This window comes from Chlamydotis macqueenii, chromosome 2 (assembly GCF_036417535.1).
Source record: "Chlamydotis macqueenii isolate bChlMac1 chromosome 2, bChlMac1.mat, whole genome shotgun sequence".
Lineage (NCBI taxonomy): Eukaryota > Metazoa > Chordata > Aves > Otidiformes > Otididae > Chlamydotis > Chlamydotis macqueenii.
This window is the reverse complement of record NC_141557.1, coordinates 108,809,129-108,830,179: the sequence shown is the minus strand read 5'-3', so window position 1 is coordinate 108,830,179 and position 21,051 is coordinate 108,809,129. Positions and strand designations below refer to the sequence as shown.

The 21,051-nt window shown below is 40.3% G+C and overlaps 1 protein-coding gene across 2 annotated transcripts in view; it reads left to right on the top strand.

The window, feature by feature from the left end:
* RAB31 (RAB31, member RAS oncogene family) overlaps positions 1 to 21,051 on the top strand; it is a 64,575-nt gene that overhangs the window by 28,219 nt on the left and 15,305 nt on the right. For both annotated transcript variants that reach the window (XM_086740619.1, XM_086740620.1), the window contains exons 3-6: positions 2,245 to 2,326; positions 14,163 to 14,234; positions 15,648 to 15,754; positions 20,671 to 20,780. In XM_086740619.1, the coding sequence (XP_086596745.1) occupies positions 2,245 to 2,326; positions 14,163 to 14,234; positions 15,648 to 15,754; positions 20,671 to 20,780 (371 nt within the window). The remainder of the gene's footprint in view (positions 1 to 2,244; positions 2,327 to 14,162; positions 14,235 to 15,647; positions 15,755 to 20,670; positions 20,781 to 21,051) is intronic.

Genomic DNA, 21,051 nt, shown 5'->3' with positions numbered 1-21,051 from the left:
AATCTGTTATGGAGAGGCTGACAGAGCTCTGCCGGTCTCCTCCTGTGAGTGGTATCTCTTGAAATCGCCTCTTCTCTGGGGCTGTCCAGGACTGTGCTGTATTGACTTGTGTTGGACACAGCCATGACTTCCAGCTGTTTTGTTTTTCTTCACCCATCTCACACTAAGAGATTCTTAGATGTCTTACTCGGCTGGTGTCCTTTTTGTCTTGTCGAGTGCTTCCCAGTTTACATTGTGTTTTGGTCGTAGGACTTCAGGATTAAAATCACTTTAGTTCCCACTGCTCAATGAGGTATCAGATCCAATCCTTAAAGAACCAAAACCCCACAAGCCAAAGAGGCTGTGATCTACACAATGACCAGGTCACCCCATGTCTGAATAATGACAGGAGAACCGTGGGGAGCCCTTTATCGTACCTGCATTGTGTGTCCTGCCAGGCCAGGCTGGAACACAGACAATGTCTGTTCCCAGATGTGGACATCCTTTCATCTAGGTTTAGGACATGTTACATTATCCTGTCTTTCTCAAAGTAGAGACAGTGCAATTTAAACTAAGTAGAATTAATTCACACTTCTTCTTTAAAATCTTCCAAGCTTCTGCATGTCAGGCCATCCGAAGCCTAGTAGTCCTGTAGCTGATTTTAATTCCAAAATTTTTTCTTTTGACATTTTAGAGACAAATCTGCCAAGTCCAGTGTTACCTGGAAAATTTTGAAAATTATGATCTCTTATGGGAAAGGAAGCTAATATGTAATGTTCACAAAGGAGTAATTTGGGTGGAAAGGGCTGATCTGGCTTGTGTGTTAGAGCTGTTTTAAATCGTCTGTGAAGGATTGGTATTGATTGCTGTGTGTTGTTCAGAGGGCTAGACGGTATCTTCCAAAACTCTGCCTTTTGATGCGTGAAGGAGTCTTGAGCTGGAAGTTGCATGTTGGAGTTCCAGGGCAATTTTGGGCTCCTGCATGTAATGAACAGAGAAAAATGGACAGACAGAAAGGAAGCATGTAATGAATAACATTACTGACTGAGAGACACTTGTTTGCAGTGGAGGAATTGATGGGAACTTGAGTGGTTCTTTACTTCTAAATCAGCAGCAGCCTTTTTCCCCAAGTAGTTTTTGTTGCAAAGTAAATGTCTTCTGCTCAAATGGGAAAAAAAATCCCTTTACTTTTCATAATTATGATAACAGAGGGAAAAATATTTTTCTATTTGAGGATTAAAATGTGAAGGCTAGCTTTCATGCAGATGATATTACTTGTCTATTTAGGTAAGGTTTTTATTTTTATTTTGTTCCAAATTAATCAAATGCTTTAAATATACAATCTTTGCAATCTACAGTAGCTACTGCAGCTCTGAAGTTCCTGTTTTTGAAGCTCTAAAGTGTTGCTTAATGCTTCAAGAAGGAGAATGACGACTGAAAGCACGCACCCTGAAAATAACCAAAGAAAATGCTTATTTTTTTTCCTTACTTAAGATTTTTATAAGCAATGCAGTATTGTTAAATTTGAGCAATTAGCACATGGCTGTAGAGAAGAACTCTGCTATATCATACTCAGGAAATGTTTTGATCAGTCATGTGTCATTTGATTTCATCTGGTGCTTTTGTAATGACAGTTCATAGTATCAAATGCATCTTTATAAGCCAGGGAAAAAGTTACCACAACAGAAATTGTTCAGTAATGTCCAGATAGGATGAGGGGGAAAAAAAAAAAATCTACCAGAGTTTGGCAGTCTCTCCTAGCCAGCTTTCAGCTGAAATGCTGTAATATAGAAAAAGTCTTTACATTTGTAACCCTCTTCCTGAAAGAAGAAAAATCACGCTGTGAAAATATAGTCATGAAAATGTCATTCCCTGACGATCCAGTCTCCTAGGTTTAACTGAAAAGTTGCACATTTGTTGCCTGGTATGATGCTGGCTGATGCCTTTTTCTCAGGTCTGTGTCACTGAGAAGATGGAGCTAGCTAGCAGCAGAAGCTATCTGTGAGCGCAAGAGCGTTTGTGTTCCTGGACCCATACACAAATGCCCTCTGAACCTCAGAGGCTTTTTGTGTCTTTTAAAATATCTGTATAGCTATTATATATTTTATCTGAGAAAAGGGAGGCTTCTACTTTTGTAGACATTTTATCAAGGTTTTGGAGTTTCTCCATATGCAGTCTAACCCAACAGAACTGGCTAAGGTCTGTAGGTTGCATGTTCAGAGTGTTGTTCACGTTACAAATTTCTGCTGCTTTCTTTTTTTTCAGAGCATCCTTCATGACTAAAACTGTGCCTTGTGGGAATGAGCTTCATAAATTTCTGATCTGGGACACAGCTGGTCAGGAACGGGTGAGTATTACTTTGCATTTTGTCTTTGTTATCCTGGTCTCTTTTTATGTGTTGATGCACTTTTTGTAAGCCTTTCATCTTCAGAAGACTTTGTAAGTATAAACCTACTGAATCTTTGTGAGGCTCTGCAGAGCAGGTGGTCAGCAGTCATGAAATATATAGGTTCCAATTTCAGAGGTGGGAAAAATGCGGAGATAGGCTAACAATACCTCTTACCTTAAAAAAAAAAACAACCCTGGTGTGAATTGTCAGCCACTTTCCTCAAGATAGCTCGGGCAGTGTGCTCAAATGATCTCCAGCTCCTCTCTGGTTTCATCAGGTTTACGTGTGGCAGCTTTCATTGATGTTGGAAAGCACTTTGCTTCCAGCATACAGGCTGGCAGGTGGCCTGAACTTAGGTAGTGACTCTGGAGTTGTCCTGAGTCTGCTGTTAATATTCTGGAAATTAGCACCGGCAACCTGAACCACTTAGGGATTTTGTCTTAATTTTTCAAGTGTGTGAAGTGAATTGCTCAAGTTAAGTAGCTTTTCCTTTGGCTTTTCAAAAAAGCCAGAGTGGAGTTTGTGGGCGTTAGTTCATGTTGACTGTATGTAAGCCTGGTTGATCATTTGTTTCTTTAATAGCCTCGATGGCAGTGGTATGGAGTAATAGGCTGTAGAGCTGTAGAGTTCTCTTAATATATGCCCACATTTATCTTGAGAAGGTTGAAAGTAATGGAAAAACCCATGCACACATTTAAAATATCTTCATACTTCCTTGTGAAATTGCACTGTTCCTGTTCGTAGAAAATGTAGCTGTGCTTGTGTTATGTTGGGGTAAAATGAGATACTTATACAGGCTGCAGTGTCAATCCTGATACATCCCACTGTATTCTCTGTACCTTGTATCTGAATTGTGGGCAATGAAGATTTTTGCTGTTAAGTGCAGGAAAAGTGCAGGAAAAGCTTATGCTTTTATTACACTGTGCAGCATGACGTAAAGTGTCCCTGATGAAATCTGTTGACTCTTAGCAATTCAGTATGTTATTTATGATGGGAAAACAGATCTTGAAAAACATATTTGAAGTATAGCATAATTCTTTCCCTTGAGTTCTATTTCTGCATGGTCTGGGGCTGATAACTGACTAATTGTTGCAAGAGGTAGCAAAGGTTCAGTTTTCTTTCCCAGGGTTTGAGTTTCCCTACTTATTCTCTCTCTCTTTTCCCTCTGCTGTGCCATTCTGCTTGCCTTTTTTTTTTTTCCTTTTAGCTCTTTAGCACACAAAACTCAGTTCTTGACATTTAGAGATAAGTATTAATCTATTTTCCCACATAGTCTTAAGACATTCAAAGCTTTTTTTAAAAGTAGATGAATATTAATAAAGTCATATTTACTGAACTAAAGGATGCCTCATTTGAGGCAGGAAATCTGTGACTGAGCTGTGACTTGGACACAAAATCCATCCTTCCCATCTAGTCCCTTATGTTTCCTCTCATTTTTTTTTTAAAGCTCGTCATTTTTCAAACTTCTGCGTTCCTTTTTTTTTTTGTGTGTGTCCAACAATTATGAGCAATAACCACCACAAACCTGGTTAAATTGCTCAGAATCTATTACAGTTAAGTTATGTTACAGGTTTTCATATCTAATCATGAATTATAACCTCTTTAGGCCAGGGACTGTCTTTTTCTTCTGTGTTTGCACTATGTATTCCCAGTCCTTCACTGGGACTTTAGGAAGCTGGAGTGATATAGAGTAAGCAAAGTTGATGGGTGTTGAGTGCTAGCTACTGAGGCAGACACATTTCCCAAGATGAGGTCCGTATTGTTCCAGGTTGTTCTCTGTCCTAGAACATCCCCATTTTACAGCTAAACACATGATGCTTCTCAATAGCTTATTCACTTATTTGTTTCTGGGACTTTGGTTACTTTGTCTTGTGTTGGTCCTAATCTGCTATTCAAGAACAAGTGTCTCCCCCTGTTAATTTCTTTCTCCTTATCCTCTGAATAACACTGATGACCCAAAACTTTCAGCCTGCCCTAACGTCTGGGCCTATTGCTGTTTTTTCATAGTGTACCAATAAATGTCTTTTGAGTGTTTTTTCTGCTTCAAGAGCTGTTGTCCTTCCCTTGTTCTTTGCAATTTTTGTTGAGGCTTTATGTTCCACTGCTAAAATCTGAGAGTTTCATCAATGCCCCTATTGTCCATCCTGCTGATAGCAGTGTTTAGGACTTCCTGCTGTTTCAACATTGCCTTTTTCTGTCTTTGTTCTCCTAAACGCAAGGCCAAGCATAGAACTTGCGTGTGTCGAGGCGCTCTGTGCTTCCCCAGATGTGCCAGCTGTTGCTATGTCTATGTGCTGGTGTGCAGCCTTCGCAGCAGAAAAGCCCTGAGTGAAACTTAATCAAAGCCTTACTTATGCCATGAAAGTTAAGCTCAGACATTAACTGTGCTAAAACTGAGAGATGGAAACAGAAGCAGCAGCACTTCTGTGCTCCTCACTGATGAGTTTCTCCTTTTTCATGAGTTTTCTCCTCCTTGAGTTTCTTGGGGCACTGGAGTAGGAAACTATCAGCTTGGAGAGAGGAGAGCAACCGCTCTCAAGTATCTCAGTCACAAGCCCTTATTTATGCAATGCTCTGTGAGAACCAGCATGCCTTCTCGCTGCCTTCAGTCAGCTAGGAGAAACTGGAAATTCATGCGGCTGCTTCTGAAAGGAGCCGGGAGAAGCCAGCTGGAAGCGCTCAGCACCCCCTTGAGGCATTAAATTGAGTCTCAGATAGCCACTTGTCACATCACAAGCCTTTGGAAATGCTGGTCATTACTGGGTTTAAAAGCTTGTAGGAATACCTGAGTTTGTTGAAGAACCTTAATATACTGGCTAGCCAGTCAGAGGTTGGTCATGGGGAACAGATTCATATGGATATTAGGTGAAATATTTTTATTTCTTTTATGTCAGGAAACTCAGAATGGTAGGGAGAGTAGAAAAGGAACCAGAATTGCCATTTTGTGGGAAATAACGAGCACATGTCAATTCTGCAGAATGACAATAATTCAGCAGGAAGTGGATATTGAAAGTGCTTCTCTCACGGCCTTGGTGGGAGTGAATGCTCAGCCTGCTTCCCGGAGGAGACCCTGGAGAGGGGTACGTGGCTCTCCAGCATCTCTCGCTGTGGAAAATGCACCTTGTACTTGATTACAAAAGGAGAGAGCTTGTTAATCCTTTTATCTTGTTTTTTCTTTTCCCTTTTTTTGGGATAGGGAGAACGTTGAACTGGTAGCACGCTTAGCAAAATCCCGCTGCGTTTCTGTGCCTAGGTACTGGTCTCTGCAGAGCCAGTTGCCTTGCATTGGTGTGCTGTCAGACGAGCTTGCATTGTTCTGTTTTTCACAGTCACTTTCCCTCCACTCCACTGTTTTTCAAATGTCACTTTTTTTCCCATCACATTTTTTCCTCATTAGCTTTAAATTGTTACCACGGACTTCAGGACTTAAATGCATGACAATTATGTTATTGTTAGAGAAGATTCCCTCCCCTAAGATGAGTCTCTTCACAAGTTAGTTAATGATGTTTTTATTAGCATGTATTTTGGTTCATGATGCCCTAAGTAGCTTCTAATTACAATGCTTTGTCTGAATACCTTGGGTGGCTGCCAGCTTTCCATTTGCCAGCTGAGGAATATTGTAGCAAATAGTTAGGGAGCCCGAGGGCCATGTTTCTAGGGCAGGAGAATTTATCTCTGTCCTTTTTAAGTTTACTGTGTTGAACTCTGGGATTTTTAATTTTGTTTAACAGAAGGAGCCTCAATTACTTGAGCTCAGTTTAAACCTTGATAGAAATTACCCGGAGTTGTGGGGCTTTTTTTTTTTTTTTTTTTTTTTTAACTGCTCCATTTCCAGAAAAAGGCGAAAAGGCTGACTGATGAGATATCTAGAGCGCTTTAAAGCCCCTTCTTTTTGGAGTGACAGTAGTTGTCCCGATGATTTAGAGACGACGTCATGAGGTAGGGGGTGAAAATGCTGTTTGGGAGAAGGACTTGTCCTTGGTGCAGTCTTGACCGGGATGTTCTCCCTAAGCTGAGCAATCTAATCACTGAGCTTATGGATGCTTCCCCTGAAACCAGACTACCCTGAGAGGAGTTAACACCAACTGTCAATGACTCAAATCCCTTCTGCGGTCAAGACATGGTGTGAATTTTGCTCTGCAGTTTTATATAGGTGACTCTGATGGTAGACCACAACTCAGTCAGTGGGGAGATGGTTTGATGTACATGGTGTAAGGACCCTCATCATGGTGAGCTACTACCAGCATGCTGCAAAGGTCAACAGGTGACTTAATAGTATATGTGTTTGTGAGACCATAAGTGGCATTAGACCTAGTAAGTAAATATGTTATTTTTACTATTTTTAGAGTGAGTGTAAAGCATGGAAAATAATTCGAGATGCATGTGGATGCATTTTTTCTTAAGCTTCAAAAAACTTGTAGCATGTGTAGCTTGACAGTGAGCTGCGGTTTAGATGTAGTGTCTTTTGCATCCTTTGTTTAATGACTGTAAACTTCAGAAGGGCTAAGCACAGGTCACTTCTGTGATGTTGCAAAAGTTTTTCTGCTTATTTAAAATATCTTCAAAAGATAATCCTAAAATGTTGGAATTTTTCCATCTTCACTAAGAATTCTTACATACATGAGAAAAATGCTCATTTTTTATAAATATATATATATATATATCTTCTTCAATTTAACTAGCAAAAAATATCTGCAGGTCTGAGACAGACTGATCTTCCCTGATTTACTCAGCTTGCAAATCCTGAGAACTGGAATCTCAGCCTTCAGTCACGTAGGGAAAACTACTCAAGGCTATAAAATGGTAAATGGTATCTGATAGTGGCTTGCATGCATAACATTTTTCCATGTGCTCTTTGCCAGCTGAGAATGTCAGGAATTTTGTGTCCCTCCCTGTGACACTTCTTGTGTGAGAAGCTTATGTGTCAGGATAATCTGTTTGATGTTTCTGGTTTTTGCCTTGCTTCTCTCCGCACCCTGATTTTCTGTTTGTTGACAACTGCTGACTCGAAGGTGACAGGAACGGGGCATGTAAATGCCCAAACTTGGCAAATAGAGGCTCCGCAGCTGTGGAATAGGTACTTTTCATGGTGCATGGACTGCTTCAATGAGCTCGTGCAACGTAGACACAGTGGTGGCAATCTTTGCCTCTTCCCCCGTGGGTGCTACTGGCTCCATGGGAGCAGATAAAGCAGCTTTCCTAAGCAGGCAGGTAGTAACGTGTTTTTGGCACTGGTCTACCATGCTCTTCACCACAAGAACCTCGGCAGTTTGGGTTGTAGCAATGGGGGCCAAAGTGTGAGGAGGAATGTCCTTCAAGTGGATTTGGGGACAGGACTTAAGGGGTTTGTGCAGGTGGTGTAGCAGGAAGGGCCACGGACAGGAGAAGCAGGGTGCTCAAAATCACCTGCAGAGGGGCTGGGAATAGACTACTGGGGAAGGAGACCGAGGTGCATGAAGGTCCTAGTCTAGAAAAATGAATGTGTGTCACAGGAAGGGGAAGGCGGTTGCAGAGTTATGTCACTGCCTGCACACGTTAGAGGTTGGCAGGGAGCAGAAGCTGTGGCTGTCCTTCCCATGGATGGCACTCAGATAAAGAAAGGGTAAGGATTTCTGACCTTGAGAGGAGCCAAGTGGTTTGGTCTTGGCTGTTCGGATGTAGTCAGAGAGCAGCTTCTCAGAAATGGGAATGAAATCTAGTCAAATGATTACAGCTGTCAGGAAGCAAATCGTGCTGCTGTGCACCTGCAGGTGCTTGAAAAGGCACCATGTGGAGAAATCTTAGCTGAATCCAGCCCTTGACGTGAGAAGGTGCGTAACACTTCCTGAGCACTGGTCTGGTTTTGCTTACCTTGTGCATCCTTACGCTTTCCAGCCATGCTTGAAGGCAGAATTATAATCCTTTTGCAGCAAGACCAGGCAATGGTCTTTACAATCTAGGATGGCAAAAGCAACCCAATAGAGGGGTTGTGGGTTTTTTTTTTTTGTTGTTGTTGGTTGGTTTGTTTTGTTTTTTTTCTCTTGGCTGTGGAGTTTGGAAGAGACAGCCCTGCTGTGGCAGTGAACCAGCACTGGGGTGTAGCACGATGGGATGGTGCGAAGAGCTGCAGACATGAATTAGGGCTCCCTGGTGTGCCTGGCAGATTGCATGCATCCAGACTGTCTTCAACAGCATTTGTCAGCCTCCGTATAAATAGGCAGGAGTGATAGGTTTTTTTCTTTTATTTCTGTATTTATTTGGCTTCTGTTTTTGCTTTGTAAACCAGCATTACATAAAACATGGTTAAGAGACTTTCACTACCACAGCTCGGGTGTGATTTACGTTGTGTTCCTTGGAATTTGTTTTTTTTCTTCTAAGTATTGCGATATGGCTACTCTGTGGGTTTTTCTTCTTCCCCATTCTGTACTGTTAGTACAGAGGAAATGTAAAAGCATTACCTACGACCAAATATACCCCTCCATGATGAGATGTACAGGAAATAAAAAGCAAAATGTTAGAGAGCTTTTAAATCAGTGATAAATTCCTTAATGGCGGCTTGGTTCCATTTTTCTGCCCTTTGCAAGGGCAAAGCTTCTATTGACTTCAGAGATATCGTCAGATCAGGGGTTGCAGAATCCCAGAATACTCCTGGAATCAACAAGGGCAACTCTGGTTTTGCTGAACTTGTGTTTGTACCACTTAAAACTGAATTTGCCATCTATGCTGCAGCGCTGCACGGCTGCAAAGGTTGGGCAGTTTCTAGTTGGATTCTGAGAGAAAAAGGGGACCTGCTTTCAGAGGAAATTTCATAACGTGCATGTGGCCTGACTACTTCTTCCTTAGGGGCAGAGGTGATGAACAGCAAGTGGGAAGTGGATGTGTTGGTAGAAGAGCACGAGTACAAAGGTGCTCTGAACCCACTTAGCATTGCTCCAGTCCTTACGCGACTGTGTAGGTGTGTAGCATGCTGTGTGGTGTTCTCTGAGGTAGAGATTCTTAAAAGTCTACATGAAGCTATACAAGTCACTGATTTTGGTTTGTAGCATGTCTTTGGTAAAATAAGTTTCTTAAATATATTTTGAATGACTCTTTTGGCCTGGCTGTAGCTGTTGAATTGGAAAATGTGCTCTTACAACGTAACTATTGCATTGCATGAGTTAGCGACCTCAGCCTCACCGGTTGTTATCAACCCTTGCAAAAGAACAGGCTAGTGAGCGGTGGAAGCAGGTCGGTATTTGCAAATAGGCAGACTTTTTGTGGATACTGAATGAGAGGCACAGGACTTCTGAGTTTCTGCAGTAGGTGAGCTGCTAATGATAGTTTATTCATTAAAGGAAGATGAGAGGTATTCCCAGTGCCTCGAAGGACATGGTGGGACATGGGAGGATGGAAGAAGGAAATGGTGGGGATGAAAATCAGTAGTATAAATAGCAAGTCCTTGTACCTTTTGACTCCCAACAAAAATGTATACTGTAAAGTTCTAGGTGATTTTTTTTGGAAACAGAGAAGGAAAGCCACCTGTGAAAATATTTACTGGTTAAAGGACTATCATCTGCATATGGTGCAGCCATGAGAAATGGTTATGTGTTAGGGGAAGTGCAGTTAATGCTGTTTGATGTCTCAAGTGCTGCATGCAATCCTGGTCACCGGCAGTCAGGAAAGATGAACTGAAGCTGGACCAGGCGCAGAGAAAGACAGTAAGACCCTGCCTTCTCCCTAGTACCTTCAGACTGGAAGAGCCTGGTTTAGCAGACTGGCAAGGTTAAAACTGAACGACTGCTCTATATTCATATTTCAGCCAAAGGCAGACTTTGACACTTGAATTTTGGTAACTCAAGGTGCAAGTAAATTACATATAATTTAGGAATTGGGAATTCAGAATTTTATCAATCATAAAAATAATATGCTCCCTGTAGGAGTAGCATGGAAGAAAATGGGTGATTTTAGGTTGGACCTTGATCAGCTTTTGAAATGGGTTAGGAGTGTGGTTACTTGTGATGCTTGGAGCTGATTGATAGGCAACTGTTTTGGGTCTGTGTTTCCCTGTTTGCCTGGGGTGATGTGATCTGCTGCTGGCTGCAGGTAGGGGTGACATCTGCCAGAGCTCTGCTCTCGGCTGCGGGTTACGGAGGGGCTGACTCCCCGTCAGGCTGGGCTCGCAATTTGGGTATCCATGTGGCAAAGCTGGGGGTGGCCGCCTGAGCATTTTTGGTGGCCCTTCTGGAGAAGCAGAACTGTCCTCATGCCAAATTTCGAGCTGCTCCTGTTTCTCCTAATTTTCTTGGGAATTACTGGGTACAGAAATACTGAGCTATAAAATCGAGGTTATAGACATTGTAATTTATAATGCAGAAGGTAGTCCTGTGAGATTTAATTTTGTGAGCTGCTTTTTTGTGTGTCGCTTGTTTTGGGTGTCTGTCCCACATTTGGTCCTTGGCAGGTGAAAAATGTGCACATTAGTATTTTGTATCCCTTTAATTAATTTTGCGTGACTCTCTTTTTCCAGGTAATTAGGCCAGAAAAATGTTTGGGAGCACTTTGCTTTTGGGCACTCATTTAAAAGAAAAAAAGAAAAAAAAAACTGCAACAAAAAAGCATCAAATAAACATAAATATTTGCATAATATTTTTACTAGTATGTTTGTGATATTGGAAAATCCATGCTCATAAAACACATTTGTTAAGAATCTATTATTATATCATGAAACTTACTCAATTTTACAATGCCTCTAGAATCATTCAGTGTTGCAAAGAGTCTTTTCCTCTTTTCTTGTGGACAACAGTGATTTCTTATGACTGGGACATAGTGTATCATCATGTTCGTTTATCAGGCTGTACAAAAGAATAACAAAGGGGATTTAGCTTTGCTTTTATTTGATATTCTGTGCTGTGATAACAGATAATAGTTGTTACTAGTCTACTTACAGTTGTTACTAAACAATTTCAAAGTACTTTTTTTTTTTTTTTCCCCCTCACAGACCATAGGAAATTGCATTGAGATGCATTGTAATCCCATTTTGGTCACTTTGTCCAATGTAAAATATGAAATCTTGAACGTCCGGTTTATGTAAATAGGAATATAAACTTATGTGCTAGATAAAAATCTATCACTTGACATTTAAAAAAGACAAATGCTGAAGCTATGTGCCCAAAATGTTTTCTCCTCTTAAAAGTCCTTATAGCTAAAATATTACTATAAAATCATGAAAGAGGAATTAACTGTCCTGTCAGCTGAGCAAGTACATAGCTTTTCAGTAGAGTAGGGAGGTCATACGTGCATGTTAACAAGTACTGAACCTGAGTGCCTTTCAAAGGCAGGTGTCTTTCTGAGCCTAGCTTGCTGTGGTATTGCCCTTTCCAATCTTGTGAGGAATTGGAATATGTAAGTAGATTATTTTTTCTTAAATAGCAGAGGAACTGTGTTTCTCCCGTGTGCTCTGCCTCTGGTTGCCACTTTTAATGTTTCTTGACACAAGGAGCAGGTCAAGCATAGTTTGACGTAGTTTAACGTTTCTGTTACTGTAAAACCACGCTGTTGAAATGATTAATTTCTCTCCCCAAATGTTTCAAAAGAAGTTTTCTTTGTTTCTGCATTTTACCTGCACTGATTTAAAAGGATTATTGCATTCATTGTAGGAAAAAAAAGAGTAAAACTGCCAGAGGCAGTAGATTGTACCAGCAGAGATGTGCACAAAGTAGTTCTACAAGTGCAGAGTTATTTGAGTGTTGAATAAACTGATGTGAATCAGGTGTCTGGTGATCCTGTCCTTCCTCCTGTTTCTCAGCCACACTTTCCCACTCCTTCCTTTTGGCTGAGCCTGGGTCATATCTGATGTACAAGCTGGTTTGGGAATCCAGCTAAAAATTAATCCTATCCAAAAAATGGTAGTTTGCATCCTGGTTCCATTAAAATCTACTTGTCCAGGATCCAGTGAAGGAGGTCTGCTTTTCTGTTTGCTTTTCTAAAATTATTGTTTTTATTTTTACTTTCTGGCCCTAACACTGGCAATATTCTTCAGTGAAACAGCTATTATGGAAAGCATTCCTGTCACCCGGTCAAAAGAAAAGGGAGAGAAATTCCCAAGATGTCATACAGGCTCTGTAGTGTGCTTTCTGGGCCAGTATTGAAAGAATTTGAAGCATGTGAGTTTAACTGCATGGCTCCTGTGAAGTGTGATTACTGTTATCTGAGAGCTCTTTGTAAATCCATGAATACCTCCTAATCTAGGTTAAAACCAAATCAGGGTATGTTGGGTTTTTTTCCAGGAGTTTACAGACTAGGAGGGGTGTGCGCACACCATGAAAGGTCAGCTCTCCCCTCCACAGTTAAGGTCCCTGATTTCCAGGGTACTTTAACACAACACACTGGAAATTTTTGTTGTGATCTGGAGGCCTGAAAATTCTGGAAAGCATTTATTGCATTAAACGTGCAAGTAATAAAGGCACAAACTATAAGCCCAGAAGGCATGCATCTACCCAAGTCCCTCAGGATCTTGGCTGATCTCTTTTCTTCAGACCGTACTTCTTGACTGATTCCTCTTTCTTTTCTCTTGCTCCTTCCTGCTGTTTTCTCCTATTAATGAGCTTTCCCACCTGCCTCGCTCCCAAAAACACTTCAGCACTTGACCATCTGTCGCTACTGCTGTGCATCCTTACTGTTTGAAGAGAAAGTATCGACCTTGAGCTGACGTGTGTGGTCTGTGATAAATAGCTTACAAATTGGCACATGAACCACTGTTACAAATAACTCGCTTCATACATCACACGTGAAACGGCACAAAATGCAGAGGCTGCTAGGTCTAAATGCTCAGTTTGTAATACGATTCTGAGAAAAAGATAGGTCCAGTAAATCTGCAGAGGTTTGCAGTGTAGCACATGGATCCGTGCACACGCGCCAGGCAGAGATTCATACCCTGCCCTAATAATGCATTTGATTTAGGAGTTGACCTCAGTTATTAGCTGCAGCTTCAGATGAAGCTTTCGCAGATGACTTTACAAATAAAAATCTGTAAAATGGCTGTGCGAATGCAGTGAGACTAAATGTGTTTTCCAAGAAAGATTATTTTTGGTTTGCTTAAGACAGTTTAGTTGAATCAGCAGAAAGGCTTTTTGATGTCCTTTTTTCTGTGTAATTATAAGCTGAAATTCTAAATCAGCTGCTTAGACATGGTAAATTATGAAAATTATGCTGTTCCTTGGCAAGCTATTGTAATATTACACATATTTATTGCTTGTTTTTTTTTTTTTCTTAAAGGATATTTCCCTTGAAACAAAAAGCTGAAGAATAAGTGAAATTGCAAGAACTCATGTTTTTCAAAATATCTGTCATAGTATAGGATAACTAAACATGGCAGGTGTTCAGAGTTTTCTGACAATTAATTTTATCCAAGTAATTTGGAATATTTTGTAAAAATTAAGCGCAAGCTGAATCTAGTCTGTTACAACTACAAAGCAAAACATTGCTGTTTGCCAAGGGAAGGGATGTATATGCTGTCAGGTTAGGCCTCCAAGTGCACGTGATCTTCATGTCAAAACTTGTCCTCAGAGTCCATGCCCTGTAATGGAAAAGATGCATTGAACCAGTAAGTGCTGATGGCGTAAATCCAGCAGGATGAAGCACAGCAGGAGATAAGGGAGCTCTGCTTCCTTGGGATTTAAGGAAGATTAGAGATGGGCAACTACCAAAGACATCTGTTCTCTATGGGATGAAGGAAAGTTGGTGGTCCTGCCATGGCAAGTCTTTGTGACCTGACAGAGTGTGGTAATTCTGAGTTATTAATGATTTTTTTTTTGTTGGGGGGGTTATGTTTTAACAGTTTCATTCATTGGCTCCAATGTACTACCGAGGTTCAGCAGCAGCTGTGATAGTTTATGATATCACCAAACAGGTAAGACCACCTGCATGCTTTCCACTTGCGTTAATTCCTCTACTTGGGACACAGTAAAATCCACAACTGCAGAAGTATTTGTATGTTAATTCGTGTTTACATCAGTGGGATTTATGTGCTTTGGTAGTTTGGGTGGATTTGGATGGAGGCGTTCAACTGCCTTAAAATGGTTCTAGCTGAATGCCTCTTCCACTGCTTTTGAAAGAAACCCCTGCTGAAAAAGCTGAGTTAGAGACGATGTTAGTGGATGGATGGTCATGACAGTTCACTTGCATTTTGTTCCTTTCCTGCCAATTGAATTGTTTACTACTAGGTTGAGAGCGCTTGGTTGATTCTCCAGTGCATTAGTGTAATGATCTGTGGCTGATGATGGTGGCCACTGTTGTGCAGGGGGACTGCTCTCCTTTGCTAATTTGTCAAGAAAAGATGAGGAAGAGTGAATCCTGCTGGCTTGATACTTATTTTTAATTTAAATGTCTTATGGTTGATCTTATAATGCATTGTAAGAATATAATTTTGTTTTGCCAGCCTTTTTCCAAGCTCGCAGAATAAAGACCGGAAAATAAGAGAGGAAGGTCAATGTGTATTTCAGTTTCTGATAATTAATATTCAGCGTTGACCATTAAAGTAGAATGGATGTTTTTTCCCAAATGACTGATAGTGCTCTCCCTTCAGTGATACCGATACAGCCATTGCTGATTTAGACACAAATCTTATGCGCATTTCTCAAGGGGAAAAAATGATTTATAATACATTTGTGAGCTCACTTTAAGTTTCAGTAATAATTCCAACCATGCATGATACTTAGAATCTCTAGGAACAAAAGTGATTTTAATACTATTAATTTATTAGTGTAAAGAAATAGAAAATTTACTATTAAAAGGTAGGAGGGAAAAAGCCAGGTGTATTGTCAGTTGTCCCTTTGGTTTCATGAGTAAATTGAGGTTTATGAAGTCACAGATTTGGAAATGTGAGGGTGAGAAGGCCACTGAAATCTCTCTTAGATGTTACCAAAAATATGATAGTGGTTGAGATGGTAATCCACCAGGCAGAAGCTGAAATTAAACAAATGAAACTCACATTAAAAGTGAAGGAAATTAGCTGCTAGCCAAACTTAAGAGCTGTGGTAGTTTCTTCATCACTGGAAAATTTAAGAAAAACATTCAGTGAGGGTTGAGGAGGAGTAGAGGAGAAAGTGTCCAAGTTCAAGCAAGAATTAATTTGAGGAAATCTTATGACCTAAGGTTTGAAAAACAGATTACATAGATACAACAATCTTCTTCCAGTCTTGTGAGCTCTAGAATTGTTATTGCATTAATACTGTCAGAGCTGTGTTCCTCTAACTTCAGAAAAATAATCAAATACATCATCAGAGACTAGGCTGTTAGCTTATTTGTTATTTCTCTGACTTAGGATTCATTTCATACTTTGAAGAAATGGGTGAAAGAATTAAAAGAACATGGTCCTGAAAACATTGTAATGGCCATCGCTGGAAATAAATGTGATCTTTCTGATATCAGGTAACACATCCATTTTTGTTGTTGCTTTAATTGCAGTAACTATGTTGTTTCCTTCCTTCAGGTAACCAATTTGTTTTGTTGTAATAATAGTGTATCATTTTGGTCAGCTGTATTGAGTCTTTCCGAACACCAGTGGTCCTGGCACTGTACAACCTCACCAGCAGCAGCACGACTTGAATTATTTACAGTCTACACCCTTTAGCTGCTGAATCATTGGGAACGGGAAAGTATTGTCTTTTTTTCCTTCCATTCGTGTTAAAAGGTGCAGAATGTATTGTGTGATGAGCAAAACCAGCAATGTAAAGCTGGAAGGGTGGGCCTGAGGTAGAATAATGTTATTCACAGAGCAGCTTTGAGGACAGCTCTGAAACTGTCCTCTAATACTGGATGTGGAAAGTGTATTTTTGTTGGGTTTAGGAGCATAACCTCAGGTAAAACTTGTGTCACCTCTGGGAAGCGAAGAACCTCCTGAATAATAGAGGGGAGAGTTGAATCCACCCTTCTGCAGAAGAGCCGAAATAATGCTCTTTAGCATGAGAGTGAAGCTGGAGTCACTCTTCTGCTTATTAGCTCTAGTTTGGATTCACTTTTATTTTTTCTGGAAGTGGAAGCACATCCTGCTGTACAGTAGTGATCCTTTGTGTCAGTCCATGACTCTGTTACTTCTTGCTTCAACTGTGAGTATAGACTCGATTTGATGCTTTCCTCTTAGGACCTCATGGGCTCTCATGGTTGTTCAAATATACCCCTCGGTTTTATGATCATTACTTTGGCCCAGGTTCACCACAGCCCTGAAGCACATGTATAACTTAAGTGATGCAGTGCCTCCAAAACCAAACTGTGCGGGGTTTGTTTTGATTTTGTTTTGGTTTTGTTTGGGGTTTGTTTTTTTTTTTTCTCCCTTGCCCCCATCAGCCATGACCCAACACAGAACTGTGAGTTACTGCTTTTTGTAAGACTAAACAAGCCCTGATGCTAGAAATCTCCTATGTCTGTTGGGTTAAGAACTGGGGACACAGATAGTATATTGGCATCTCCTACTTGATGTTGTAATATGCTTGTCAACATGGTGAAGCTGATTCCTATAATATGAAAATTAAGGTTTCCAAATGTGAAGAAGGAAAAATGAGAGTAAAGGACAACTACAAAAAATAAACCCAAAAACCAGTTAGCACCAACTGGAGTTTTCAGTTGCCATGAGAGTCACTTTGAATTTGAACTTAAGTGTTCCCAGCAATACAATTGCCCAATTAAATCAATGGTAATAAGTTTGGAGATTGTGACAAATTACTGTAATGACAAATAAAACCATAACCAACCTCCCCCTGCTTTTGGTAGCATTTGACATGGCAGCAAGTTTTGAAATGCTGCCTAGGTTAACTTGAACCTGCTGACGCAGATTGGCTTGGAGACATGAAGGAAAACCTGCACCACAGAAGTGCTGGGAGAATACTGGGGTTCCTCACAGAATGACTGTGATCTTCCCACCACGTTCTTCTCAAATGCTGCCAGTTATTTAGTAATTGCTGGTCATCTGTTCATTGCCTCTGTTCAGCCAGTACAGCTCTTCCATGCACAAAATGTTTTAGTGTTTGCATGGTGCTCATTGTCCTCGGTGAGCTGGTGTCTCTCATTCTTTTTTCCCCATAATTATGAACAATTTTGAGAATTTTGTAATGTTTATTATTCTTTCTGCATCCCCCAGCTTTTTCCCTTTCTAAAGTCATCCAGTGATGTCCAGTCAAAGAGATCTTGGGGGATGAAGAGAGAGCAGACTATATTGTATGTGATACGTTTTCACAGTTCTTCCAGCAATCTGATTGTTTATGCAATGCATGCAGCTGTTTGTATTCTCTGGCTGCTTTATGTCTTCAGATTGACTTCAGTAAAAATCATAGAATCATAGAATCGTTAGAGTTGGAAGAGACCTTCAGAGGTCATCTAGTCCAACCCCCCTGCAAGGAGCAGGGACATCCCTGACTAGATCAGGTTGCTCAGAGCCTCATCCAGCCTGGCCTTGATTTTAGGTGAATGTGTCACCAATTTATCAGATTGTTTCCAATGAGTAGAAAATACATGTGCCTTCGGGCACGGAGAGTTTAAAAATAAGATTATATGGGCACACAGGAGCAAGCTACTATTTGTATGCATTTTTGGCATCTCCCTTTGGTTTTGTAGAACTTCTGGCAGATGTTTTGCTGGATATTAAAGAGACAGCTGCTTTTAAGAGCAATGTGAATAGAAGCAATAGAGGACAAGCTGACCAGGTCCAAGTTGCTTTGATTCTACCGTCTCTGTGACTGTAGGAGATAATGTAAGGAGGAATGAATGGAAACAATAAGAACTGATTATTTTCCTCTAGGAGAAGACTGGCACTATTTCTCATAATCATTGACCGTGTTAGTCTCCTCATTTAGCATCTAAGATTTGGTTTTGAGCTGCCAGGATGGATCTGGGAGACGTGAGGGTCATGGTGCTTTTCTCAGTGTTGTTAATAGGTTATCAGCAGTTTTGACACTCCATTGGAAGTAAATTTATTCTCCACTTTGAAGGAATTTCTACAGGTAGACAGGCAATTTTGTTTAGTTTAAATCCTCATCTTTATTATAGTACTGTTGAGTGTTTGGCATACTTTTAAGTAATAGTAGTAGACTTTTTCTTCTGACACATGTCATGTCCTTCTGACAGGTCATTAAAAAGTACTTCAAAGACAGGAGCTGAGACTTCAATGTTAAAATGTTGTAAGTGTCCAAAGTATTTTTTGAGCATTATAGAAGCCAGTAGTCATAATAGCAACTAAGAAGTGTTTACTTCCCTAAAAATATGGTGCACTTTCTTAACAAGTTGTGTTCGCTGGAAATTGCCAGATCCTAGGTTGAGAGAATTCAGCAGAATTTCATGTTCAGATCTTCCCTCTGTGCATCCAGAATATTTCTTTATTCAGTAATTATTCAGAAAATCTCAAGGGAAATTGAATCAATAGAATGATTTGGAAAGGCTAAACTGAAGTAATTGACATCTTTCAGAATAGGTATTCCTCTAACTTTCCCCGTAGCCCTGGAATAACACCTTCTCAGCACTCCACTGATGGTTCTTGCCTTCTTCCCTCTTCACCCCATCTTGCGTGTATTAATCTCTCAGCTTAGAGTTCAAGCATTTGGGCTTTTCCTTTTTGGCAAGGTAGCATTTTAGAAATGTTGACATCCAGATTATGATAACTCCACTTGATGTGTGCAGCCTTCTCAGAGTCGACAGCACTGGATGGCATGATGCTTATTGCTCATGTGCTGTGGACGTTTATAAGCTTCCTTTAGAAATGTCACTGGAGAAGGCTAAGAAGTTTTGTGATGCTTCCTTGGAATATTGTCACTTACTGCTGTTTTACCTTTTCCTTGATTCTTGAAATTTGCTTTCTTATCTAAATTACAGCAAGTTGAAAGTCTTACTTAATCCTGTGCTCTCAAATTTCTTCCTTTGTTGTTTTTTGACTATTATGTTACATAGTTAAGTTCCTTTTTTTCCTTATCTCCAGGGCCATCTGCAGATGGTGGTAACTTTCACAATAAAGGCCAAGGTGCCATTTCAGAAATAGTAAGGTGAATGTTGCCTTCCCAGCATCTTCTGCAATAAAAAGACGTGTAATACAAAGAAGCACGTAATGGAAACAAGCTCTGAATCCAGATGCTGGAATTGCAAGCTCTTTTTTTTTTTTTGAAAAGTATTTGTAATAAATCAGGCAATGATTATGCCTCTCTGCATGTTTCCCATGAGCAGCAGAGCTCATTTATTTAAAATACATACCTCCATAAATTCATTGTGAAATTGCATTGCTGTGCTCCCAACTAGGTACCTTCTCTTAAAGTCTGAGGCATTCCTTTTAGGAGGAAAATGTACTAGGAGTCTCTGGGTTGGTACATTGGAGCTGTGGGGTGAAGGAGTTGGTGCAAGTTCTGCGTCTGCCATGGACAGCTGTAAAGCCGCAGAAAACACACCAGTTGATGTATTGAACAACTGGAAGGAAAATAGTGCTGGCAGCCTGGTGTTTCAACATGTGCTTCCCAATTGAGTGTACGTTGAGTGCCTGTTAGCGTGTTCAGTCTTTGATTCTGAGCTGTTGCTCAAAAATCACTAATAGCGGTGGTTAAAAACAGCAGCAGACGTGGGCAGATTCAGCTTTGCCATCTGGCTCGGACAGATACAGGGTCAGCATGGGGCTTGCTTTGTGTCTGAAGCAGAAGTCTTTTGCATGTTGTAACACTGCATTTACCAGCTTTTGGCATATGAAGTATTGGCTACAAAATGAGTATGTTCTACCAGTGATTTTTAAGAAGTTGTCACTTTGGTGACGTGGTACAGAGTGGTGATCTTCCCCCAGTGAATCTGGCACTCAGAGATTGCTCTTGCCAATATACTCAGAGTCAGTGGCTTTCATATTTCTTGCAGAATCTCTCGTTTTCTTGCTGCTTGCAAACACGTAGATGTACGATGCTCTTCTCATTTCCTTCCACAACAGTCATGCCTTATGTGGTTTGAACACTTGGTGTAGACAGTGCTGGTTGCTACGTGGTTCAGCAGAGTTTTGTCTTTTCTATGATGTTTTAATGCTTTTCTTATCGAAGTCAAGTTTAAAGAACAAACAAACAAATGGGGTTGTTATTTAAATTATCTTCCTTTTTTCAAGGCATGGATTCATCAGCAAACCCAAGAAGTCTGCAGATCGATCATTGTTGAAATTTTTGTGTTTTTAATATGATGATCTAAATGCCATAAGAAGAAGAAATAGTACTGCTTTTGCAGGGAAGAAGAGTATACTCATGCTTTTCTGATTAGGCTGTGTTTGAGGTCTTTTTTTTTTTTTTCCCTAAATTATTTTTGAAAATTTGATTTCATTTATTTGTAATTTTTTTTTTTTGTAGGGAGGTTCCTATGAAGGATGCCAAAGAATATGCAGAATCTATAGGTGCAATTGTTGTTGAAACCAGTGCAAAGAATGCTGTTAACATTGAAGAACTTTTTCAAGGAATAAGTAAGTAAATGTTCCCTTTATTAATTTTTTTTTAAATTCATTTATTGTGCTTGTTTGGAGGTGTTCTGGAAACAGCTGTCTGTTTTGGGTCTAAAAACTTCTTGCCCAAGGACATAAAAAAATCCAGTGTATGGCAGTAGTATGGCTGCTGTTTATGGAGATCTAAACTAAGAATGACTTTGAATACACCAGAGCAAAAAAAAGATATGGGGTAAGCTTCTTCCTTCTAAATCTGTGTATAAATCCTGACCTGGGTCACATCTCTGTTTCA